We start from the raw sequence: 22,845 nt of genomic DNA on the forward strand, positions 1-22,845 counted from the left end.
GGCGATACGACCAGCGCTTCCATGGTATACCAAAATTCGCGCGACTAGTGGCTGCGGTCATTGAACCCTGACCAATTTTAAAAGGGACAACTGCATGACAAGCGGTGATTTTGAGATGCGCTTCTGCCAGGAGTGGACCAAATAGTTGAATTGTGTGCATATTGAGTTCGTTCGTACGCGATTAATTTTTAATATTTTTCAATGCCTATTGGCTAGGTAATATGTAGATTATTTGGATTAGGGAAAAAACTTTATTATTAAATATTAATTAATAATATATTTTCTTATATCGACGAATAAATAGGGAAGCGGCGCTTCCCCCACTTCTATGGACCGCACGCCTCTGATTGGGATGTTTTCCTTGAACACGTCTCTTAGTTTGCCATATGCTGCCCATCCTAAAGCTATTCTTCGAGATAATTCGAATGTTTGGTTGTCTCTACTTATTTGTATTTCGTGGCCCAGATAGATGTATTTGTGAACTGTTTCGATATGGCTGTTTTCTAGTGTCAGTGGTCCGCTAGGTACTAAATTGGTCATCATTTTAGTTTTCCCAAAGTGTATTTCCAACCCTACTTTTTGAGAAACTCGTTGTAGTTCTTGCAGCATTTCGTGGGCTTCCTTTAAGTCGTCGGTTATTAAAACTATATCATCTGCAAATCGTAGGTGGTTCAGCCTTTCGCCATCGACATTCAAACCTCTGTTTTCCCATTCTAACATCTGGAATGCGTGCGTGCTGCATTACGGCATTGAATAGTTTTGGTGACATGTTGTCTCCTTGTCTAACTCCACTTTTTAGTTTTATTTTTTGAGTTTGGGTATAGAGGTTTATTGCTGTTGTGGCATTTGCATATATGTTGAAGAATGTTGGAATATCGGTAGTCGATTCTACAATCTCTCAAAGTTCTTAAGATGACTACCATTTCGATAGTGTCAAAGGCTTTCTTGTAGTCAACAAATACTAGAACTAGCGGCCGGTTGTACTCCACAGTTTTTTCGATTAGGACCTTTCGGGAAGTTAGATGGTCATTTGTACCATACCTAGGTTCTCTAGGTTGGCATATTTCTAGCTTGTTCTCAATTCTGGCAGTGATTATTCGAGCAAACAATTTATACAGGTGGTTTAGAAGAATTGGCCTATAGTTTTCGAGTTCTGTTTCATCTCCTTTCTTATGTATGAGGAGCGTTATAGAATTATTCCATTCAGCTGGTATGGCTTGGTTTTCTAAGCATATATTGAAAAGGTGTTTGATTGCCCTGATGAGAGCAGAGCCTCCGATTTTTAGCGCGTCTGCCACTACTCCATCCTCTCCTGGTGCTTTGTTATTTTTCATTTTCTTTAAAGCATGATAGATTTCAGTCGTTGTTATCTCGGGAATATCCTCTGAACCTTGATTCATAATTTTTTGTTCTGAATGTTCTGTAGGGTTTATGTCAAGTTTATTTGTATATAGTGTTTTATAGAAGTCTTCCACTATCTCTAGCATTTCCTCTCTATTGGATGTTAGTTTGCCATTTTTTCCCTTGAGTCTGATAATTTATTTTCTGCTGTTCGTCAATTTCCTTCTTAATATCTTCATGCTCTTGTTATGCTCGATTGTCTGCGAGATTTTCTCATTTTTATATGCCCTTATGTCCTTTCTAATAGCTTTAGAGACCTCTTTGTTTATTTTATTTAAGCTTTGTTGTTCTATATTCTTATCTTTTAGCATTTCTCTTCTTTCTTCCATTTTAAGTTTGGTGTTAGCAGTGATTCTCTCCTCTCTCTTGTTGACCGTACAACATTTCCTTTGAGCTTCTGCTATGGTATTAGTAATTAATTTATTTAGCTGATTTATATCATTTGTAGGGGGTCTGTTTTGTAGATGTACAGTTATATGATCTGCAAACTCTGTTTCATTTTTTGGTTGTGACCATGCTTTCATTTGTTTCTTTCTTATTAGTTTAGTTCTCTCTTTGTCGATGTTAATTTCTATTCTAGCGCGAACCATTCTGTGATCACTTCCTGTTGTGAAGCTGTTTAGGACAGTGACATCTTTAACTATAAATTTTTTGTCTGTAATTATATAGTCAACTTCGCCTACATAGCACAAAATCTATCTGACTTTCCCTTCCCCTGCTACTGTAGGTAACATATTGGTCTTCAGTCTTCATAAAGAACGTATGAACCACAGACAAATCTCATGGCACTGCAAAGTAAATCACACTATTCCCTTTATCATTTTTTATTCTCATCTCAAAAACTCTATGAACTTTTTCTATTCCCGTTTTTTCTCTACCAATAAATTCATTCAAATCATCACCAATAAAACACTTCTCGTTAACCGGAATCTCGAGCATCTCATAATCAATTGCACTCCAAAATTTTTCCTTTTCAATATACACACACCCGAACTTATATGTAATCACCATGTATTTCAAAGTCATATTTATTTCTTTTGAAAAAACTTGTTATTTTTGCGAAGAATAAAGGTTTTTATTGAAAATAAACAAATCGACAAGACAATCAGATAGTACAGCTCGGTACGGTATAGGTTATTTGCTTGAGATGCAAATTGAACGAAAATAAATAAACTAACTTTTGGGTCCAAAAACGAAAATATGGCTCATGTGGGGTTATAGAACTTACAACGAGGAAAGATTATGGGTCTTGTGGAGAAAATAATGTTCTCAGAGGGACATAGCTGTAGAGCTAGGCGTAATACAGGGCGTTCTGTCCAAAACCTATGCTAGGTAACAGGAACTAGGAAAGCTCAAAAATAAAGCAAGGGAAAGTCGACAAAAGTAATACCGGCTCTCCACGATCGTTTAATTGTCCAATCAGGTGGAAGACACCCAACCATTTCTCACCTGCAGCTCCAAAGGCAGCTTTTGGAAGCTACAGGTGTAAATGTTTCAGTTGAAACGATAAGAAGAAGAGTTCGTACCAAAAAGTATACAGCAGGAGACACTTATGGGTTCCCGAGTTATCCAGATAGCACAAGATTAATCGCCTAAATTGGTGTCTTCACCACCAAAACTGGAACATTGGGAATTGACAAAATGTGCTATGTATTTTCTAAAAAAGTCAGGATTTGTGTAAAATCAGATGACCCACGAAATCGTGTACTTAGAGGTCGAGGAAGACAAGCAAAATCGAAAACTGTCAGATATGTTCACAAATATACAAGGGGAAGTGTAATGTTCTGGAGAGAAATTGTGATCCGTAAAAAAAACTCCTTTAATTTTCATCCAATCAACTTTAACTGCTCACAGCAGTGGCGGCTCGTCAGAGGAGGCAAGGGCGTCTTAGCCTCCCCATAAATTTTTTACACACGCTACACTTTTTTGTTTATCTTGAATCGTGAAAAACAACAAGCACACTCACTATTATACAACGTCTAAATTCCATATCATCACTAAATATCCATACGCACAGAGCATTAGCATTAGAACGCATGATTGCGTCTCAGTTTTTTTTATTATTATTGTAGGCAGGACCCTGGGTTACACCGAGATGCATGAACGGAGCCGAGAAGCCGACTACCTCTGTTGCTAATGCTCCGCGCAGCGCAGTAGGCGTTTAAGGAGACCCGGTCTCCTAACAGTGGCATCTACGGTGCCATCATACGCTGCCCGGAGATTTACCAACGGAGGCTAAACTAGCTTCTCGGCTCCGTTGCGTGCATCTCGGGACAACGAATTTTAGGGTCCTGACTAAAAATAATGAAAAAACTAAAAGTGCGAATTTTGTTATGAAATTTGGTATGTGGGGTTAGAATAATATTTGGAACAACTTGTTCAAATAACTAATTATCATGGATTCGCAATAGGCCGCGTTTAGAATTAAAAAAAAATCAGTTGAGTATCTTAAAAAATGTGAACATTCAACCTATATGGACTGCAAAACTTCAAATCTGTATTTATTTATATCTAGGTACTTACAAAGATGGAATTGTTAATAAATTAATAAACGACACAAACTTCGGTATTATAGACTAACTATTTTTAAAATGATATATGTATTATGAAATTACGATGATATTATGAAATGTAAATAAAAAATGGTAAAAAAAACGGTGCCTTAAATTACATTTTTTGGCGCATTTTTTTGCTAATGCAAATTTGTTTAGATATTTTACAGTTAGGTATAGCCTCCCCTATTGTAAAGATCACGAGCCGCCACTGGCTCACAGGTATGTTGATAACCTGTAGTCAGGCTTTGGAGAGGTGCAACAGGAGAAAATTTAATTTTATTACATGATAATGGACCTCTACATACCATTAGAGTAACTACAGACATCATTGAAGCAGAAGGTATCCCTTGTTTGGGGTGGCCTTCTTGCTCATTCGAGCTTAATCCTATAGAGTATTTATCGGATATGCCTAAAAGAAAAATTAGTGCTCGCCGGGATAATCCGCATAACACCGCACGGCTAGTATAAGCTACTCTTAAAGGATGGAGCAACCTATCAAAACAAAATTTTGATAATTTGATTAGGAGCGTGCCCAAGCAAACTGAAGCTTGCATAAGGACTAGAGGTGATAACACTGACTACCACAAAATACAAAAAAAAATAAATCAAAACAATTTAAACATTATTCGTTTTACATTAAAATTTTGTATGCTATTGACTTTAAAACAACTACTTTCAATTTGTTTGTTAAATACTTTATTGTTTTATTTAATTGTTATGTGTTTGTTATTTAATCGCTTTAAAATAAATATTGTTTGTAAAATTTAATAAAAAACTTTGGTCTTGGTAAAAGGTATATTATTTTAAAAAGCCCTATAGGGCTACAAACATCGAACAGAACGTTTTCGCTCTAAAAAGAGCATCATCAGTGTTGCCTAAAATAAGTATAACCATATTAATTATCAAAATGTTGAACTTAAAGTGATGACCAAGGTAGAATCAAAGTTTGGTTATACTTACAAGAACATGGTGAGCCAACCAAAAAATACGAAGGTCAAAGCCTTTCAAAAATGGACTAAAAGTCACATCAAAATGCTAACATAGCAAATTCCAAAGGATGGATATAATCCCTAAGGATATGGCCCTAGGATAACATATGACTCCCACACGTTGTAAGTGGGTCAAAGGTAACAAATTAGGTCATTGTGTTACAAGAGCTGACAGGCAACTAAGATGTGAGATATCAAAAGCGAATCTGTCTGATGTCAAGACAACAATTGTCAATGGAACTTGAAGTATCATGAAAAATTGGTTACACAGCTACTAAATTTATAGTTGTTTATAGTACAAGCAATGATAACAGCTAACATCAGTGTGTTGGAATTATAAAAATAAAGAGTTAGTGAGAATAGATTATCTAGATGTAAAATAGAAGGGGGGAATTTGAGTACCCACAATCATCAATGAAGTGTACGTAAATTGATGAAGAAATATTGTTTGACTTCGTGTGTTCGTTTTTTTAAATTCGCACGAAATAGTAAAAAATGTCAGATGATTCCATATAAGTTTTGGTGTATGTATTCTTAGTTTAGTATATTGAATTGTTGATGAAACACTCTATTTTACTATTTATTTTAGCTCTCGATGCACATGTACAAGATTACATTTTCAATGAATGTATTAAATCTTATCTAAAAGACAAAATATGCATTCTAGTATCTCAAACAGCTAACCATATCCAGGAAGCTGACATCGTTATAATAATGAATGAAGGTTTGATAAAATATAATGGAAAGCCCACAGAAAAAGTCATCAAACAAATAGAAGAAATAGTAGTCGAAGACGACGACTTGGAAAAAGAAGTACTAGAAGAAAATGAACCTAAGATGAACGGAGATGCCAAACAAAAACAACTGTTTGAGACAGAGCAGAATGGTGTAAAGGCGAATGTTTATAGTGAAGTTAATAAAAAGGGAGAAGTCGATTTTGATGTTTACAAGAAATATTTCAAGTTTGGTGGTGGATTTTTGTTAATCACTCTCAACGTTGTTTTGTTTGGATTGGCGCAGGGAACAGATAGTTACGCAGATAAATTGTTAACAAAATGGTAAGTGAATAATAATCATAATTTACTAAAAGAATGGAAAATCCGACAACATTCACATCACTATGAAACAATATTTACACAAATAAATTATTTTCGTGATTCAAAAATCTACAAAAAACCCATAAATTACTCCGCACAAACCCTATGGAAATTAGGTCCCAGTAGATTTAGTTCATACTTTGGGAAAATACACTTTGAAGCATTGTGATGAAAAGTTCTCATGGGCACAACTCGATCGTATGGAGGATTTTCAAGATAGAGAGGCACAAACTCGGAAAATTATAAGATTTACTGGGTATTCCAATTCCCTGAGTTACTGGTTATCTGGCAATATGTAGAAGTTTGGATCAAAGAAAAGTACTAGTAGTCTATTTACGATTTTTCTTGGCTATCCAATGGCGATCTTTACTTTGACCTTGACCTTCAACGGACCTCATGTTCTAGAGTTTCGAGGGTTTTCGGCATCAAATTGATATAAACAGATTACTCATGAGTTTTTGGGATCTCTAAACACGAATATGCCATCAGAACAGACACCGGAGTATCTATCGCCTAAGGCACGTCATCTTTTGGAATTTCGATGGTACACACCGAGTACTCGGAGGTTTTCTGAGTTGCTGTTCAAAGAAAGCGTACAAATTGGTGAAAAGTTTTTGTTGCCATTTGTAGATTTTTATTAAAATAATTATGTTGTGCTATTCAATTATTTCAGCAACTCCAAAAACACAAGAGAAATCTGCTTGCATCAATTTAGTACCGAAAACTCTCGAAATCACAGAAGATGACGTGCCTTAGGCACCTAGTACCCCGGAACTTGTGAGTAATCAGTTTACATTAATTTGGTACCGAAAGCTCTCGAATCTCCAAAGCATGACGTGTCTTAAGCACCAGGTACTCCGATGTCTGTTCTGATGGGGTATTAGTGTTCATCCCCGCCAAAAACCTGTGAGCAATCCGTTTGCATCAATGTAGTACCAAAACCCTCAAAACTCTAGGAGCCCCTTTCATTTACCTTGGAAACAATGGTCGGTTATGGTGGCATATTCGTGTTTAGGGACCTTAATAAACCCTCCAGTAATTCATTTGCATCAATTAAATGCCGAAAACCCTCGAAACTCTAGAAGATGACGTCCCTTGCAGTGGCCCTGGCCACCACGTCATCCGGAGGTTAATTCTGATGGCATATTCCTGTTTAGCGAATCCAAAAACCCATGAGTAATCAGTTTATAACAATTTAATGCTAAAACCCCTCGAAACTCTAGAAGATGACGTCCGTTGAAAGTCAAGGTCAAAGTAAAGGTCGCCATTGGATAGCCAGAAAAAATCCTAGACTACTAGTACTTTTATTTAATCCAAACGTCTACATGTTACCAGATAACAAGTAACTGAGAAAATTGGAATGCACGGTAAATCTTATAATTTTCCGAGTTTGTGCCCCCATATCCTGAAAATCCTCCATACGATCGATCCTCCATGTGCCCATGAGAACTTTTTATCAGGACGCTTCAAAGAGTATTTTCATAAAGTATGAACTAAATCCACTGGGACCTAATTTCCATAAGGTTTGTGCGGGGTACTTTGTCGATATCCTGTGGTATATTATTATCCTTAGTATAATCACCCTTATAATACAATTAATTTAATTAATTTAAAATGTTATTAACTTCTATAATATAGAAGTTAATATTATTAACCTTATACAAAGCTACAAACCATAAGTAACATGACAGAACTGTGCGTGTGGTTGTAATAATTTCTTATGTATAAATACAGACTTAGGTGAAAGACATTATTATTCGTATTTGTTATTAGAGGCGAATATGGCGAAATATCGTTGGTATAGGTCTTAGATATTATTGTCGACAGTTATTATTGTCTTATTTATATTGGTTGACAGTTTTATTTAATACGAACTAAAAGAGCAGATTAAATACCAACTCTCTGCTTCATCAATACAGTCCTCCTTGTGATTATTTCTTAATATTTTTAGGGTGGACGAAAAACAAGTCGTTCTAGACATTCAAAAAAACATAACCGAACTAAACCTGGCATCCTCACAACAAACAGAAGACCTGATTGAAGCAGAGGCAACTGAGAAATTCACCATAAGACTTTATTCAATAATGATATTAGCTACAACACTTTTAGCTTTACTAAAGTCCTATACAATCTTCGACTTCTGTAGAAGGGCATCTATCAACATACATAAAGCAATGGTAACTTGTATTACTTATGCTGTTATGGCATTTTTTGACACCCATTTTATTGGGAATGTTCTCAATAGATTTTCACAGGATATGACAAATATTGATGAGCATATACTGAACATATTTAGCGAATGTATAAGGGTATGTATTAACACATTTTTAATTATAAAAATATTTAACAATGTACATCATCAGATAACGCATACATACGTAGCGCATACAGCGTAGCCGCATAACAAATAGCACATTGAGAAGTGTGGTGCCACTTTTAGTTCCTCGAGTTTTTATCGGTTCTTCTTAATGTTTATCATTTTTTAAAGTCAACCGATATATTGCATAAAAATTAATTAATGGTCGTTACAAATTTAATCAAAATCATATTTTTATACATTAAATAATTATTTACTACCGCAAGAGTCGGTAACATAATTATACCTGGAATAAAGCAACGATTCAATGAAGACATCAAAAATGAAAATGAAGAACTACTTGTTAACTTTTGCTCTCAGAACGAATTTCGAATAAACAATAGGTTCTTCAGACACAAAGATCAACAAAAATGTACATTTCAAAATACAAGAGGACACAGATCCGTTATTAATTATATATTGACAAACAGAAACATCCACCACTCTCAAGTACTAGACATACGATGTTTAAGTGCAGCTAACATTGGAAGCGATCACAACCTGGTACTTGGAAAAATCAGAATACAGCTACAAAGAAACAAGAAAGAAGACCCTATTGAATGTGAGACAAGAATAAAGGTAGAACAGCTACGAGACTTGCCAACACGAGATCTATACCAGAGAAGACTGCAAAAAGTACTGAATGAAAATTACATAACACCGGATGAAGACATAGAAGAAAGTTGGAGGAAGATCAGAGATAATATCAAAATGGCAGCAACGGTAACACTTGGAGAACGTAAGATAAGTAAACATATACGAAAGAAAAGGAGAACACCATGGTTCTGTAAAGAAATAAAAATAAAATGCCAAGAAAAAAAGAAAATTTACCTAGAATGCAAGTCTGAAAGAACGAGATAAACATATGAAGAATATAAAACAGTACGAAATGAATTAAACTCAATAGTAAGAAGGAAGAAAACAGAACATTGGGAAGCATTTTCAAAAGAGATGGAGCACGACATGGGATTCAAAAGGAAATGTGGAAAATAATAAGAGGTCAAAGAGCAGAGATGAAGCAATTGATAGAAGTAACACATATTGATACAAATGCATGGACAAATTACCTAAAAACCTCTATCAAACAGTAAATCACGAAGAACTGGAAACACCAGGATTAGAATCGGATGAGCAAACAGAAACTAAAGAGGAAGATATAAAGAACGTCTTAAAAGATATGAAAAATCGAAAAGCTCCTGGGAAAGATGGAATAGCTTATGAACTTTTTAAAATACAGAGGAGATAGACTTCACAAAGAACTGAATATCCTTATAAGTAAAATAATAAATACAGGAAGAATTCCAGAAGAATGGAGAACCACTCAAATGGTAGCGTTATTTAAGAAAGGTGATAGGGCAGACCCCAGTAACTATAAAGACAGCACTATACTGAAACTCACAACAAAAATACTGATAGAGAAAATAATGGCGTGCATAAATATATCGGATGAACAACAAGGAATTAAAAGTGGAAGATGCAGTTTTTGTGATAAGGCAAATAGCGAAGAAATCATTAGAGTATAACAAACCAGCCTTTTTCTGTTTCATAGACCTAGAAAAAGCGTTTGATAGAATCCAATTAAAAGATTTGATACACCTACTATATGACAAAAATTTACCACTGGATATCATAAAACTGATAGAAAACATATATGTAAGAAATAAAATAGAAATGGAAGTTAATGGAATAATAACAGAACCTACAGAAACAAACACAGGAATCAGGCAAGGAGACTCACTAAGCCCTCTACTGTTTAACATAATGTTGGATGCAATATTAAAACAAGTGAAGAAAATAAGAGGGTACAAAATGGGCGATAGAGAGATAAAAATACTCTGTTACGCTGATGACACCGTGTTAGTAGCAGAGTGCGAAGACGACCTACAAAGATAACTGCACGAATTCAACATTAACGCAAAAGAAATGAATATGAAAATATCAGCCCAAAAACAAAAAGCTTAGTAATAGCCAAAGAACCAATAAGATGCAAATTGGAGTTAGACAATCAAATTATACAACAAGTAATGAATATTTAAAATAATGACTTTCAAATACCTGGGAATTAATCTATCAGCCGACAACAATATCTAAGAAGAGGTAAAAGACCAAATAATTAAAGCCAGTAGAACGGCCGGATGCCTAAACGATACAATTTGGAAAAACAAACACCTAAGATTGGAAACAAAGGCCCGAAAATATAAGTCAGTTATTAGGCCAGTTATGACTTACACGGCCGAAGCAAGACCAAATACAAGCAAAACACGAAGACATCTTAAGACCAACGAAATGAAGATCTTAAGAAGGATTGCTGGAAAAGGACTACAGTACAGGGTAAGAAGTGAGGAAATCAGACACATATATGGGGTAGACAATATAAATACCAGGGTAAAGAACAGAAAAGAAGAGTGGAATGAACACATAAGCAGGATGTCTAAATCAAGGATAGTAAAAATAGCCAGGGACAAGTCACCGTTAGGCAGAAGAAGTATAGGACGCCCAAGGAAAAGATGGAATGACAACTTAGGGGCAGAATGAAAGGCACCGTTGAAGAAAAACAGGCAGTTCTGCCTATATAATAGGGGAAGAAGAAGAAGAAGAAAAAGAAGAAGAAGAAGAAGAAGAAGAAGAAGAAGAAGAAGAAGAGAAGAAGAAGAAGAAGAAGAAATAATTATTACATTTATTTTCATATAATTTCTTATTTCCTTTGTTTTTCAGGTAACTTTCGCAGTAGCTGGAATTGTATTTTTAATCTCTTTTGTAAATCCCTATTTCCTTATTTTTGCTTTGGTGTTTTTCTCATCGTTAATTTTAATACGGAAATTATATTTACCAGCTGGAAGGAGTTTGAAAAGATTAGAGGCCGCAAGTAAGTACAAATTATGGTTATTGCTTATTTTCTTCAAAAATTTTCTTCTAATTGGGCTCTTTTCTATTCTCTGGAAACCTTCAGTCACACAATGGCCGTCTGCAGCCAATTGACTTATTGTACATCTTACAGTAAATACTATACAAATCTTCGGGACTTCGACAGGCTACGTGAAACCTAATAACTGCAATAAATCATACCTAAGCTACCCTAGGCCTGCCACTCACTATCAGGTATTCCTGAACAGTTACGTTTGCCAGGAATGAGAAGCGTAGTACACACTCTTCATGTATAGCTATCAAGTTTGTCATTTCACCATAGTTTCTCCAGAAGATGAACTGCTTCTTCACTCCTTACATTTTGTAACTTTTGGGAAACGTAAAAAGAGATGGAAGAAGTGCAAGTAATGGTGTAAGAAATGGTTGCAGAGAAGAAAATAAATTTACCCATATCAATCTCCTTAATGAATTAAGATATAAACCATTGAGTATAACAATTTTCTGGGCATAAACGAACTAGTGTACAACGAGTTGCTATCACGTGTGTCTCGCTTGATTAAAAGAAGCAGCTATATCCCCTATATACATTATCTCTTACTCTCCACGACAAGGGTCACTTTTATAAATTTTAATAAACTCACCAAAAACTTCATAATTTAGAATGAAGTTCTTGGTTTTTGATGAAACCGTCACACACACACACACACATCAAGTCTAGAGTCCCGTCAGGTAGAACTGATTTAATTTTCATAAGTTGTCAGCTCCCCTTAGATGCCGCCACACTATTAAGTACATAGTTCTGCATGGTCTTATAGATATGTTCATTCAGACTCAGCTTTTTTTATGTTTTCTAGGATGTTCTTTGGAATGACTCCAGAAGTAGAGATAATAATAAGCATTGTCTGGATACTTTGCATTCTTAATTATCTTCGTATTTGAATTTCCAGATCTCTGTACTGGCCAATCTTTCCAGTGAATTTAATACGTAGATTATTGTTGTTAGGTATCACCACATGAATGAGTGTTTTATTTCTAGTTAATTTATTAAGTAGTACGAGATTTAGGGCCGGTTGTTCGAACGCTAATCAACATTGATCACTATCAAATATTTAATTACTGTCAATGTCAACTTTGGTTGGGTTGCTGAAAACATAGTTAATTATAATTATATGATTAGTTAGTCAATTAACATAACAATTATTAACATAATTGATTAACTAATTTCATAATTGTCATCAATAATTATGTTTTCGGCAACCCAAACAAAGTTAACATTGACAGTTGTGACAGTAATTAAGTATTTGATAGTGATCAATGTTGATTAGCGTTCGAACAACCGGCCCCTAGTCTATTATTATGTGCCATTGTTTGGTCTGTGAACAAAGTATGGTCCCAGTACAGCTTGTAGTTGTCATTCTCAAGCATACTTTTAGAAACATACTAATAATATAGAATATGGCCCGTTTGAAGAAGTCCCAGTTTAATATCTATCTCTTGATGAAGGATATTTCCTACTGAGTTATGCCGTTCCTTGTATTCAGTTGCGGCAAATGCTTGGCAGACCCCGGTAAGATGTTGGATGGTTTCTTGGGCTTGACATCCCTATCAGCATTTGTCGTTTTGAACCTGAGGGTCTTTGGTGATATATTTCAGGTAATTTTTGGTTGGTATAACCTGATCCTGAATGGCCAGTAATGATCCTTCTGTTTCGGGGAACATCTTTCCTTATGTCAACCAATAGTTCGACCCTATATTGTCAACACACTCCTGGCTAATGCTTCATTGGGATGTCACCCGTGTAGAGGTTTAGAACCGTTTCTGGTTCCCAGGGGCGGCTTTACCTATTGTGCAGGGTGTGCGGTGCACACGGGCGCCGGGATGTTGGGGGCGCCTAGCGCCAAAGAGCGGGTCCTTTACTTTGTTTTTCAACATAAAATATGCTTTAAAACGATTAATGAAAAATTACATTGGATGTTACTACACCTTTGGATGTTTTAAATCACTTGTATACAAACAAATTACTTTCAGTGTTGACAAATTTATCACTCATAGTAAGTATTGGACATAAAATAAAAATTGAAGTCTTCTTCTTCTTTTTGTATAGACATAACTCTGTCTGTTTTTTCAATGTGGCTCTAGTAAGTTGTCGTTCCATCGTTTTCGTGGTCTTCCCACTGATCATCTTCCTATTGGGGAAACGTCTCTCGTTGTCCTGACTACCCTATTTGTTGTCATTCGGCTTATGTGGTCATTCCATTCTATTCTTCTGTTTCTTAGCCAGTTATTAATGTTATCCACCTTGCATCTCCGTCGTATATCTGTACTTCTAGCTCTGTCCCATAGAGTCTTACCATCGATTTTTCGAAGGGTTTTCATCTCCGCTGTTTCGAGCAATCTTTTTGTCCTCTCTGTGTCGGGTCGTGTTTCTGTCGCGTATGTCATCATTGGTCTAATGACTGTTTTGTAAGTTCTGCCTTTCATTTCTTTTCCGATATTTTTATTTCCCCATATTGTGTCATTCAAAAAGAGAGCAAAAGATAGAAGAGAGTGGAGGGAATTAGTTCACAATTTATCCAGAGAATAAAAACAAAAGAAGATGCGCTGTCCCGGCCAGACAGCAATCTTACACTTTTGGCCAAGAAACGCATAAGCGCCCAATACTCCACAAGGAGGGATGGAACGAGAGAGAGAGATATTGTGTCATTCAGGCAACCTGCGGCTCTGTTGGCTCTATTCACTTGATCTTCCACTTCTGTTTCGAGCCTTCCGTAGCTAGATAGTGTTATGCCTAGGTATTTAAACTCCATCACGTGTTCTATTATCTGATCTTCCAGCTCCAATTTACATCTTATTGGATCTGCTGTTATAACCATGCATTTTGTCTTTTTTGAGGAAATTAACATGTTAAATTTTCTGGCGATTATGTTGAATTGATGCAGCATACGTTCTAAATCATCTTCCTTTGAGAGATTAGTATTGCATCGTCCGCATAGCAGATTATTTTAAGTTGTTTTTCTCCCATTTGGTATCCTTTTTTAGTTCCTGCTTTTTGTATTATTTCGTCCATGATCAGGTTGAACAATAAAGGACTCAATGAATCCCCCTGTCTTATCCCATTGCCGGCTTCAATTGGGTCAGTTAGTTCATCTTTCACTTTTACTTTTATTGTGTTGTTCTGGTAGATGTTTTCTATCGTTTTAATTATTCCCAGAGGTACCTCTCTCGAGTATAACAAGTGGATAACGTCCCTTAATGTGACTCTGTCCAATGCTTTCTTAAGGTCCACGAAACATAAATACATATGCCGGTTTGTTGTATTCCAACGATTTCTCTTGAACTTGCCTCATTATAAATATAGCGTCAGTGCATGATCTTCCCGACCTAAAACCTTGTTGTTCTTCTGCTAATGTTATAATTTCATTCAATTTTTTTGTTATTGCTTTTGTTGTTAATTGAATTGAAATTTTGTTGAAAACTGAAGTAAGTGATATTATTCAAGATTTTGCTAATGCAAAAGCACGAAAAGTAACTTTTTTATAAGTATACATATGTTGTAATATGTGCGTCCTGTAATAATTCGTTAATAAATTATTATTTTTTTAAATAATCAAACCTGTCAAATTTCCTCAACCAATTTTTAACCTTACCTCATAGATAAAAAAGTTAATTTTAAATTAAATCTTTTTAACAGATTTGGGTAGGTTGTTCTGACGCCGTGAATACCTATTGGCTCCCGGCATCATTTAATATTGCAATATTTGCATCTGGATTTTTGTTTACATTATAAGCGTACCTAATACCCTCTAATAATCCATGTACTAATACTAAGTAGGTACCTATTCAACTATTCCATTTTCACTGCGCGTCCGCCAAAGGGCGCCAGGGCATTGGCTGCACACGGGCGCTACATGGGCTAGAGCCGCCTCTGGTTCCCTCAGTTTAAGCGGTGTTGTGTCGTCTACTGCGCAAGTCGCGCGATGTATAGTAGATGTCTCAGTCTGCATGTGAAAATAAGTTCTTAAATTAGCAATCTGTTTATCTGATTGGTCACCTATATTACATAAGTCCTCTTCCTCCTAAATATCGCGGTAATGTTGTTTGTTCTAGTGTACTACGAGGATGATGCTTTTGTCCCTTTATAAGGTGTGTTCGTACTTTTCGATGAATATTTTCTATACCTGTTTTTGTCTACTTATTACTATTATTGTTTGTGTTTAATATTTATGTAATAATTTAACTACAAATAAATAAATTTTTTAGTATTCTAATCGAAATACTTTTGTAGCACGAAGCCCAATGATTGGACATCTAAACGCCTCATTGGAAGGCCTAACCACCATAAGAGCGTACAAAGCACAGGGTATCCTCACTAGAGAATACGACAGACACCAGGATGTATTCACATCTGCTCATTATACTGCACTATGTTCCATGAGAGCCTTTGGATTTATCATGGATTTCCTTTGTTCCATATTTATCATACTGGTTGTATTTACCTTCATATTTTTTGACACAGGTAAAAAAATTACATACATAGATAATAATACGAGTGCGTGACTAAAGTTTTTACTTAACATCAAGAACTTGGAATTTTTTTGTTTAATAAACACCAATAATATTCTTACTAACTTTACAATCTGATTAAACAATATAAACAATGAGCAACTTTTTATAGGTTAAATTATTACTAAAAACTCGAGACTAAGTGCAAACTCACTAGTATCCCTTAGGTTCTGTTAATTTATTCCACAAATATTAACCTGTACCATGACTTGAACTATACCCTGCTTTTCACTTAAATAACTCGAAGGGTTTCTTCCTCTTGAGTCTTCTATCCAGATCTGTATTGTCAACTAACTGGCTAGCCTAAACATTGGCGTGTTGAGGAAGTCGCTGTTCGTAACTCTTGCCAAATTTTCCAATGATCTTCTTAACAGTATCCATTTCTAGGTCCCTATTGTGGCTACTGTTCATATAGTACAGAGGACTTTTGATAATGGTCCTTAGCACATTGTTTTGGAATCGCTGGATGATAAATTACTCTTACTAGCACAACCCCACAGCTGGATGTCATATGTCCATATAGGTTCTAGAATCTGTTTACTTATACAAAATTATTTTTCTTTTTAACATGTGCCCTCCAGCTAAGCCTAGCGTCTAATCATCATCATCATCATCATCATCATCATCATCATCATCATCATCATCAATGGCGTTACAACACTTCGTGGGTCTTTGCCTCGTTTACTATTGCCTTCCATGTTTGTCGGTCCTGTGCCACTAATTCCCATTGTCTCACTCTTTCTCTAGATCTTCTATGACTGCATCTTTCCACCTTTTTCTTTTGAGTCTAGCGTCTTGCGTTTTTCTAGCATCTAATGTAATATCGAAATATGTTGCAATATCGGCGTATAGTATCTTGTAGTAGTATGTAGTATTATTTACATTAACAAGACAGTGTTATTTTTTCTTTGTAAATTTAATGTGCACTGACTTCATTTTGTTTATTTTAATTCGCCAGCATTTATTCCAGTTGTAAGTCTATTAACAGAGGTTTGAGGTTTTATTGTTGCTTCTTCGTGATCTTCACCTACGGCCAAACACGGCCATATCACCAGCGAATGTATTATGATGTAATTCAGGGATATTACTAGTGTATAATAGGTACAAGACAATTATAAATCTTTTGACATGTCTTTTCAAAAATTCTAGTAAATGATCTGTTTTAAGGTAATGTTTTGGTGGAGAGTAGATATCAGTAACGTAAAGCTCAAAAGATTTTGTTTTAACACTTACCGGAATAGCTTGAAAATTTTTGTTTGGTCGCTTATTTCTTCTTCAAGAAGTCTGATAGTTTCTTCTATTATAATAGCACTACCACCTCTAGTTGTATTATCAGAATGTAGCGTATAGTATACTTTATATCCTTTAAAACCTTTAAATGTACAAATAAAATATATAGCTAATTTATTTTTATTCTTTTTAATTTTAGGCACCAGTGCAGGAAATGTTGGTCTCACCCTCACCCAAATCTTCATGTTAGCAGGTCTAGTACAATGGGGCGTACGCACATGGGCGGATCTAGAAAACCTAATGACATCAGTTGAAAGACTTCTAGAATACACAGAAATACCCTCGGAACCAAAAGAGGGTTCCGAAATGGAAAATTGGCCTAAACAAGGAGCCATAGTGTACGAGAATGTGTCGTTGACATATAACAATTCAGAAACTGTATTGAAGAATTTAAATTTCAAAGTAGAACCAAATGAAAAAATTGGTATCTGTGGTAGGACAGGAGCCGGAAAATCATCAATCATTTCAACGATATTTAGGCTTTATGAACCAGAAGGGAAAATAATTATAGACGGCGTGAACATCCAAACATTAAGCCTGACCTTCCTAAGAAAAAAACTAGCTATTATTCCACAAGATCCAATTCTATTCACCGGAACCATCCGTTCCAATCTAGACCCTATGAATGAGTTTAAAGACGAAGAGCTGTGGAAGGTTATAGAGGAAGTAAACATGAAAGAACTGGTTCCAAGTTTAGGCGTAAAGATAACCAACAGTGGTGGTTCTAATTTCAGTTCGGGTGAAAAACAGTTGATCTGCTTAGCGAGAGCTATCTTAAGAAAAACTAAAATTATAGTTTTAGATGAAGCCACTGCTAATATGGATCATGAAACTGATATTTTGTTACATAATACGATAAAGAGGAACTTCACGGGTTGCACTTTGCTGACGATTGCTCATAGGCTGCATAGTATTCTAGAATGTGATAAAGTGATGGTTTTAGATAAAGGACAAATCAAAGAGTTTGACACGCCTATGAATCTGTTGAAAAACAGTGCGGGTATCTTCTATAAAATGGTTGAACAAGCTGGACTGTTAAATCATTTAAAAACTGAATAGTTTTATATTCAATTTAAAAAGCAAATGAGGCAATACAGCCAAAAGAAAACACACACCATTGAATTTTTTTAATTACTTTCAATTTGGTCCAGACTAACTATCAAATTTTTCCATGCATTTCCAAACGCCTGGTTCTTTTTGGAATTAACATTATCACTCAATCCTCGCGTGGCCACTGCTGGACCTAAATCTCCGTCATAAATTTCCATCTGCTTCGATTTTGTACCTCTTACATCCAATTCCTTTGAAAACGTTTTAGATCATCAGTCCAACGTATTGTGGGCGATTTATGTTTCAGTAGGCATTATCTCTTGGTCTGTCTCCATTCCAGCATCCGCTTTGTCCATCTGTTATCTGTTATTCGAGCCACGTGACCTACCCAGTTCCATTTCAGTATTGCTGTTCGCTCAACTGCATAAGCCACTTCTGATTTTGGTCATAGCTGGCGGATTTGATCTTGTCACGCAGTGAAACGTCCAACATAGCACGCTCCATCGCCCTTTGACCCTAGTGTTGCCCAAATGCAAGAACAAGACGAGACTTCGACAGTCTTGGTATTGGTCTTGCGCCAATACACCTAGTCTTGGTCTTGGTCTTGGTATTGCGCTCTCGGTCTCGGTCTTGGTTTTTTCATCTCTTGGTCTCGCAGGGTTAGTCTTGTTCTTGCTCAAATCTTGCACGTTCAGTCTTGGTCTTGGTCTTGCTAAAATTAGGCGGTCTTTTTCTTGGTCTTGGTCTTGGTCTTGCGAATATGCAAGAACAAGACCAAGACTGCAAGACCAAGACCAATTTTGGGCAACAGTATTTGAGCCACACGGATCTTTTGCACTGTTCTTCTTGTCCTGGTTCAACAAACTGAGTAAAGGTTTTTCTATTCAATTATATTGGTACCTCAGACAATTTTAAAATGTTCAACTTGCCGGAGGCTGCCCAAGTCAGTCTTAGACGACAATGGAGAAGCTCAACGATTTGATTATCTTTTTCTATCTCATGACCTAGGTATTTATACCTGGTAATGTGAACCGTCAAAACACATTTATAACCAAAAAGCGGAAGGAGTGGGGAAAAGAGGCAGACCCAGACCATGATTTAAGGACCAGGTCGAAGACGACTTACGAGTGTTGTTATCAGTTGAAAAATTAACTATTTAGATGGGAAATAAGCCACAATTAAATTGAAAAAATAATTTTATTAACGTTTCGAAGCCCAAATCGGGTGCCGTTGTCAAAATACAAAATACTACTAGATTAAACAAAAATGTTGTTGCTAAGTAAAAAAATTCTTCTAATAATTTATTTAATCTGACTCATTTATATCGGCAATTCAGACATGTATTATACATTTTAAAGTAGAAGACTTTAAAATGATATTGCCAATATTTATGAGTTGCGTTCCTGGGACGACTTTATTAAAAGATAGTTCATTCGATTACATGAAATCAATCCCAACTCAAGAATATCCGTCACAAAAAAATCATAGCATGTGATCTGTCTTTAAAAAGACAAATGCAACGATCCCAGTAAAATTCTCGCGTTAGAGATTCCATAGTAAATCACGAGGGAAAACCAGGAAAAAACCTTGTGATACTATCCTGACATCGTAAGTATTTGGTCTTACATTTAACTTACTTTCAAAAAGGAATACCAAATTCTGACTTTAATACAGGGTGTTTCATTGGGAAACGGAAATACTTTAATGGTGAATAGACGTCACCGAGTCGGTTCTAGATATAGTACATTTTTTGCCCTACCGACTTTTATAACCGAGTTACAGGGTGTTTTATCGATTTTGCCCATTTCTTTCCTAAGCCATAACTTTAGAACCACCCTGTATATTTTTTTGATATTTGGTACACATATGTCTCATTCAAAACCCAAACGACCCACATACTAACCATAAGAAAAATCCAGGTCCGCATTAACAAAAAATTATAAAGTAATTGTGACCTTAAAACAACACCCTGTATATTCAAATTTTGAAAATCTGTTTGCATATTTGAAAAGAGAACAAAAAAGTAAGTTTAATGGTTCTCTTCAATTTTTCGGCCAGACAATTTTATGACTTTAATTTTGAAATTATATTGAAATTTTTAAGAACTTTGGCATTAAAAAGCAGATATTAATAACTTTTTGTTATAAATTATTAAAGTTAATGAATAAATACTCATTTTAAAAATAATCAATAATTATTTACCACATTGGAACGACCCAATTACTAATGACAAGAGAAATCCAGGTCCGAATTAAGAAAAAAATACAAAGTAATTGTGACCTTGAACCAACACCCTGTATATTGAAATTTTAAATATTTGTCTGCGCGTTTCAAAAGAGCATGAAAAACAGTGATTAAAGGCTTACTTTAATTTTTTCGCCGTTGATTTAATTACATCAATTTTGAAATTATATTGAAATTTTAAAGAACTCTGAGATTAAAAACCAGGTATTGTTAACTTTTAATAATAATTTAATGTTAATGAATCAATACTTATTTTAAAAATACTTAATACTTATTTACTACGCTGGCTTCATAGATTCTCTGGATTTGTAGCTATATGCACATCATTAAAAATTAGAATTGCGAGAATTGGGTTATTTTAATGATTTAGTAAAGAATTCAAAAACTGCTATATCTAATAAAACAAAAATTCGTTACAATTCAAAAATTTAACATAAATTAAAAATATTTGAACTATAACAGTTGCTCAAAATGTCCGCCATTTTGTTAGATGCATTTCCTTGCTCGTTTTAAAATATTTCGAATCGATTTTCTAAGTACATTGGGATTATTCTTCATTTTTCTCGTAGTTTCTTGTGACCTTGACAGAATTAATCAATATGATTTCAAAATTGCCGTAATTAAATTATCTGCGCAAAAATTTGACATGCATCTTTTAACGCAGTTTTTTATGCTCTTTTAAAATACGCAAACAAATTTTCAAAATTTCAACATACAGTGTGTTGTTTCAAGGTCACAATTACTTTATAATTTTTTCTTAATCCGGACCTGGATTTTTCTTGTCATTAGTAACTGCGTCGTTCCAATGTGGTAAATTATTATTATTATCCCGGCTGTTTATAGCGTTCTTCGCCTTCCGGTCATCAGTTTCCAGCTTCGTCGGTCGTTAGAGCCGCTTCTTTGATTTTTCTCTTTTTCTTTCTCCACTGAACTCTATGTTTATTATTCCATGCGTGTTGGCATACTTGAGATCTATCAAATTCTCTATTTTTAATATAAGACTCATGTTCATTTATTCTAACTTTTAATGGTCTTGATGTTTTTTAATGAGAATTTTACTGTGATCGTTGCATTTGTTTGTCTTTTTAAAGACAGATCACATGCTATGATTTTTTTGTGGCGGATATTCTTGAGTTGGGATTGATTTCATGTAATCGAATGAACTATCTTTTAATAAAGTCGTCCCAGGAACGGAACTCATAAATATTGGCGATATCATTTTAATATTTTCTACTTTAAAATGTATAATATACGTCTGAATTGCCAATATAAATGAGTCAGATTAAATAAATTATTAGAAGAATTTTTTTACTTAGCAACAACATTTTTGTTTAATCTAGTAGTATTTTGTATTTTGACAACGGCATCCTATTTGGGCGTCGAAACGTTAATAAAATTATTTTTCAATTTAATTGTGGCTTATTTCCTATCTAAATAGTTAATCATAAAAATGCCACAATGAAATAGCTTCAGAACAACAGTATAAAATTGGAAAGGCAAGGCGAAGGATAGGAAAGAATAGATGCTGATTTTAGAACAGGCCCAGATTCACCAAGGGTTATAGAGTCAATAATGACGATGATGATCTGGTAATGGAATTAACATAAAATAACCTAACATTTCAATTTTTGTCAATACTTATGTTAATTGAATCGATTAATTTGCATTTGGTCCTGTTTTGTTTGTAGTCTATCAATCTATCTATCTAATCAGCCCTAAACATCCGTCCTTGGATATAAGAATCCTCTTCCTTCTTCCATGCCTCTCTATCTTGGGCAATTTGCATCCATTTTGACCCAGTGTGTTTCTGCAGGTCATTTGACCATCGCATCTGTGGCCTTCCCCTTTGTTTGTAGTATTGCCTGGTATTTAATTTGGCCAAAAAAGCAGTTTACAATAGAATCGTTAAGACAAAGCAGGGAATATTACACAATGGCCAATAAAAATGTTACAGAAAAATATACAAATGAAGTGAATAACGTCGGCGTCCATAAACGTAAACCATATAGGTCTTGGGCCCACCATTTAAAAAAATTATTACCTCCCTCATGACACTTTTTTTATTAGGTTATTCATGTCGAGTCATACAACTTTTTTGTTTCGGAAAATTTTTGGGAGGGGCCGTTTCGTAGATATAGAGGCTTCTAACTTGGGTGCGTCCGACAACTCGAATATCCTTAAAAATTTGTCAGACAATATTAAAAGTAAATTGTAAGTATTTTTATCCAACAATCCTGCAAAAATCTATGCAGGTAAATCTAAAAATTTAGAAACCTCTATGTTTACGAAACGCGCTCCTCCCAAAAATTTTCCGAAATAGAAAAATTGTCCGACTCGACATGGATAACTGAATAAAAAAGGTCTCATGAGGGGGGAATAATTTTTTTAATAGTGGGCCCAAGGACTATATACGTAAACCATGTAAAACGTTCAAA

General features: G+C 35.1%; 1 protein-coding gene across 4 annotated transcripts in view; it reads left to right on the forward strand.

Moving 5' to 3' along the window:
* LOC114333773 (ATP-binding cassette sub-family C member 4-like) overlaps positions 1–19,401 on the forward strand; it is a 91,881-nt gene extending 72,480 nt beyond the window's left edge. For 3 of the 4 annotated variants that reach the window (XM_028283768.2, XM_050644058.1, XM_050644060.1), the window contains 5 exons: positions 5,535–6,003; positions 7,994–8,351; positions 11,114–11,264; positions 15,549–15,779; positions 17,256–19,401. In XM_028283768.2, coding sequence (XP_028139569.2) covers positions 5,535–6,003; positions 7,994–8,351; positions 11,114–11,264; positions 15,549–15,779; positions 17,256–18,175 — 2,129 coding nt within the window. In that variant the 3' untranslated portion in view covers positions 18,176–19,401. The remainder of the gene's footprint in view (positions 1–5,534; positions 6,004–7,993; positions 8,352–11,113; positions 11,265–15,548; positions 15,780–17,255) is intronic. The other variant, XM_028283770.2, reaches the window with a different exon arrangement.
* The last annotated feature ends 3,444 nt before the right edge of the window (positions 19,402–22,845 follow it).

Source organism: Diabrotica virgifera, chromosome 1 (assembly GCF_917563875.1).
Source record: "Diabrotica virgifera virgifera chromosome 1, PGI_DIABVI_V3a".
In the NCBI taxonomy this organism is placed as follows: Eukaryota; Metazoa; Arthropoda; class Insecta; order Coleoptera; family Chrysomelidae; genus Diabrotica; species Diabrotica virgifera.